The sequence below is a fragment of the Rhagoletis zephyria genome, unplaced genomic scaffold, assembly GCF_001687245.7.
Source record: "Rhagoletis zephyria isolate East Lansing unplaced genomic scaffold, Rhagoletis_zephyria_1.1 Rzeph_scaffold_47843, whole genome shotgun sequence".
NCBI classification, from domain to species: domain Eukaryota; kingdom Metazoa; phylum Arthropoda; class Insecta; order Diptera; family Tephritidae; genus Rhagoletis; species Rhagoletis zephyria.
The window spans coordinates 1-2,216 of record NW_016204898.1 but is presented as its reverse complement, the minus strand read 5'-3'; the positions used below and the strand labels follow the sequence as shown (position 1 = coordinate 2,216).

The window sequence follows — 2,216 nt, the reverse complement described above, 5'->3', positions numbered from 1 at the left end:
GTATTTCGTCCACAGTTTTACTATTCACAAGCAGTAAATTATAATTTTTTCACTAAAAGTACAACACGGTATACCAACAAAAAAAAAAACGATCCCTCTATTCACACACGCCTAATCAAATTTTCTTTATTTCTCTCTTGCCATCCAATTTCTTANTGCCGTTTTTCATCAAACAATCATGCTTATTTTCTGACCCGAAAATATTTCCAACATTGTTCCCAACTTACATATGTATGTATTTCGTCCACAGTTTTACTATTCACAAGCAGTAAATTATAATTTTTCACTAAAAGTACAACACGGTATACCAACAAAAAAAAATACGATCCCTCTATTCACACACGCCTAATCAAATTTTCTTTATTTCTCTCTTGCCATCCAATTTCTTAAAAAAAAAACAGCTGGAACGTTCCGCTAGCTTGGTTCAGGATGCCGAAAGTGGTGTTGTACGCAAGATACCAAAGAAGAGTGCAACCCATATTACCATGCGCATTTTGATGCAGGCCTTTACGATGACCTTCCTGGCCGAATGGGGCGATCGTTCGCAACTAACCACCATTATTTTGGCCGCCAGCAAGGTGAATGAATATGATTGTTTTTTTTTTTGTTGAATTTTATATTCATTTTCCTATTTGTGATTGCTTGCAGAATGTTTATGGCGTCATTACCGGCGGTATTATTGGCCACTCCATCTGCACCGGTTTGGCTGTAATCGGTGGACGTATGGTGGCCGCTAAAATTTCTGTGCGCACTGTTACANAAAAAACGATCCCTCTATTCACACACGCCTAATCAAATTTTCTTTATTTCTCTCTTGCCATCCAATTTCTTAAAAAAAAAAACAGCTGGAACGTTCCGCTAGCTTGGTTCAGGATGCCGAAAGTGGTGTTGTACGCAAGATACCAAAGAAGAGTGCAACCCATATCACGATGCGCATTTTAATGCAGGCCTTTACGATGACCTTCCTGGCCGAATGGGGCGATCGTTCGCAACTAACCACCATTATTTTGGCCGCCAGCAAGGTGAGTGAATATGATTGTTTTTTTTTTGTTGAATTTTATATTAATTTTTCTATTTGTGATTGCTTGCAGAATGTTTATGGCGTCATTACCGGCGGTATTATTGGCCACTCAATCTGCACCGGTTTGGCTGTAATCGGTGGACGTATGGTGGCCGCTAAAATTTCTGTGCGCACTGTTACAATACTCGGTGGCATTGTATTTATAGGGTTTGCAGTGTACGCTTTGATTGTAAAACCAGACGATATTTAAAGTGCAACTTATACAAAAAAAAAAAAAAATGGAAATTCATGTGCGAAATGACGAGGATAAACGCAACGGAAATATGCAGCATAAAAAATAATTTACTTTAGTTTCAAAATAACACACCAATTCTATATTTTTTACAAAGTAAAGTGCTCAAAGTGTTTTAACAGTTTTCATTTATGTTTTTTTTGTTTCAAATTTATTTAGATAATTTTATAAGATACCGAACTTTAACAAGTAAAGTGCCTTCCTTTTGTCATTTAGAAAATTATTTATTCAAAGAGTTCACAAAAACTGCAGAAAAATGTGCTAAAGCACTATGCAACCATGACATTTTTAGTTGGTTTTTAACATAAAATTTGGCGCGCATTAATTTTTCGAAATTCGTTTGATTTGTAATTCGTTTCGAATTGCTGCATAGCTCTTTCTTATGATGCACTTAAATATACATTTATAAGTTGTTACTATTTGCCAAAATTACTTAATGTAAAACAGTCTGTGTTGCTTACTCTTACAATACATGTTGTTTAAATAAGCTCAGCGTGTGTAACAAAAGTTATATAAATTAAAAAAAAAAAGAAAAAATAATCACTGACTGTATAAGCAATCAAATCCTACCTACTACTGAAATGTTTTGTAAATCCGCTCGAAGATGCAATTGACAAAATTGCCTGCATTGATGTAAATTAAAACGAATAAGAAAAAAAGCTACCAAAAATAAAAGCTTGTTTAGTGAGTGTATTGTATTTAATATGTAAAAAGTGAGAAAAGTAAAAGTGGAGCATCATACAAAAACAAAAATATACTAGTAAAATAAACTCAGCAAATTTTAAGCAAAACGTAAAAGACTTGTATTTTCTTTCCTTTTTGTCATAAAAGCGTTTTTTTTTATATTTAAATTTAACAACTTAAAAATCTATGCCAAATTATATTAGATCGATATAGTAGTTT

The 2,216-nt window shown here is 33.6% G+C and overlaps 1 protein-coding gene across 1 annotated transcript; it reads left to right on the top strand.

Moving 5' to 3' along the window:
• Window positions 1-401: 401 nt before the first annotated feature.
• LOC108355618 (transmembrane protein 165-like) lies at window positions 402-1,271 on the top strand (the record flags this gene model as incomplete). Its single annotated transcript, XM_017606771.1, has 4 exons — window positions 402-578; window positions 649-744; window positions 840-1,022; window positions 1,092-1,271. Coding segments are annotated over 4 exons (636 nt in total), but the record flags the coding sequence as incomplete, so codon positions are not given.
• Between the last annotated feature and the right edge of the window lie 945 nt (window positions 1,272-2,216).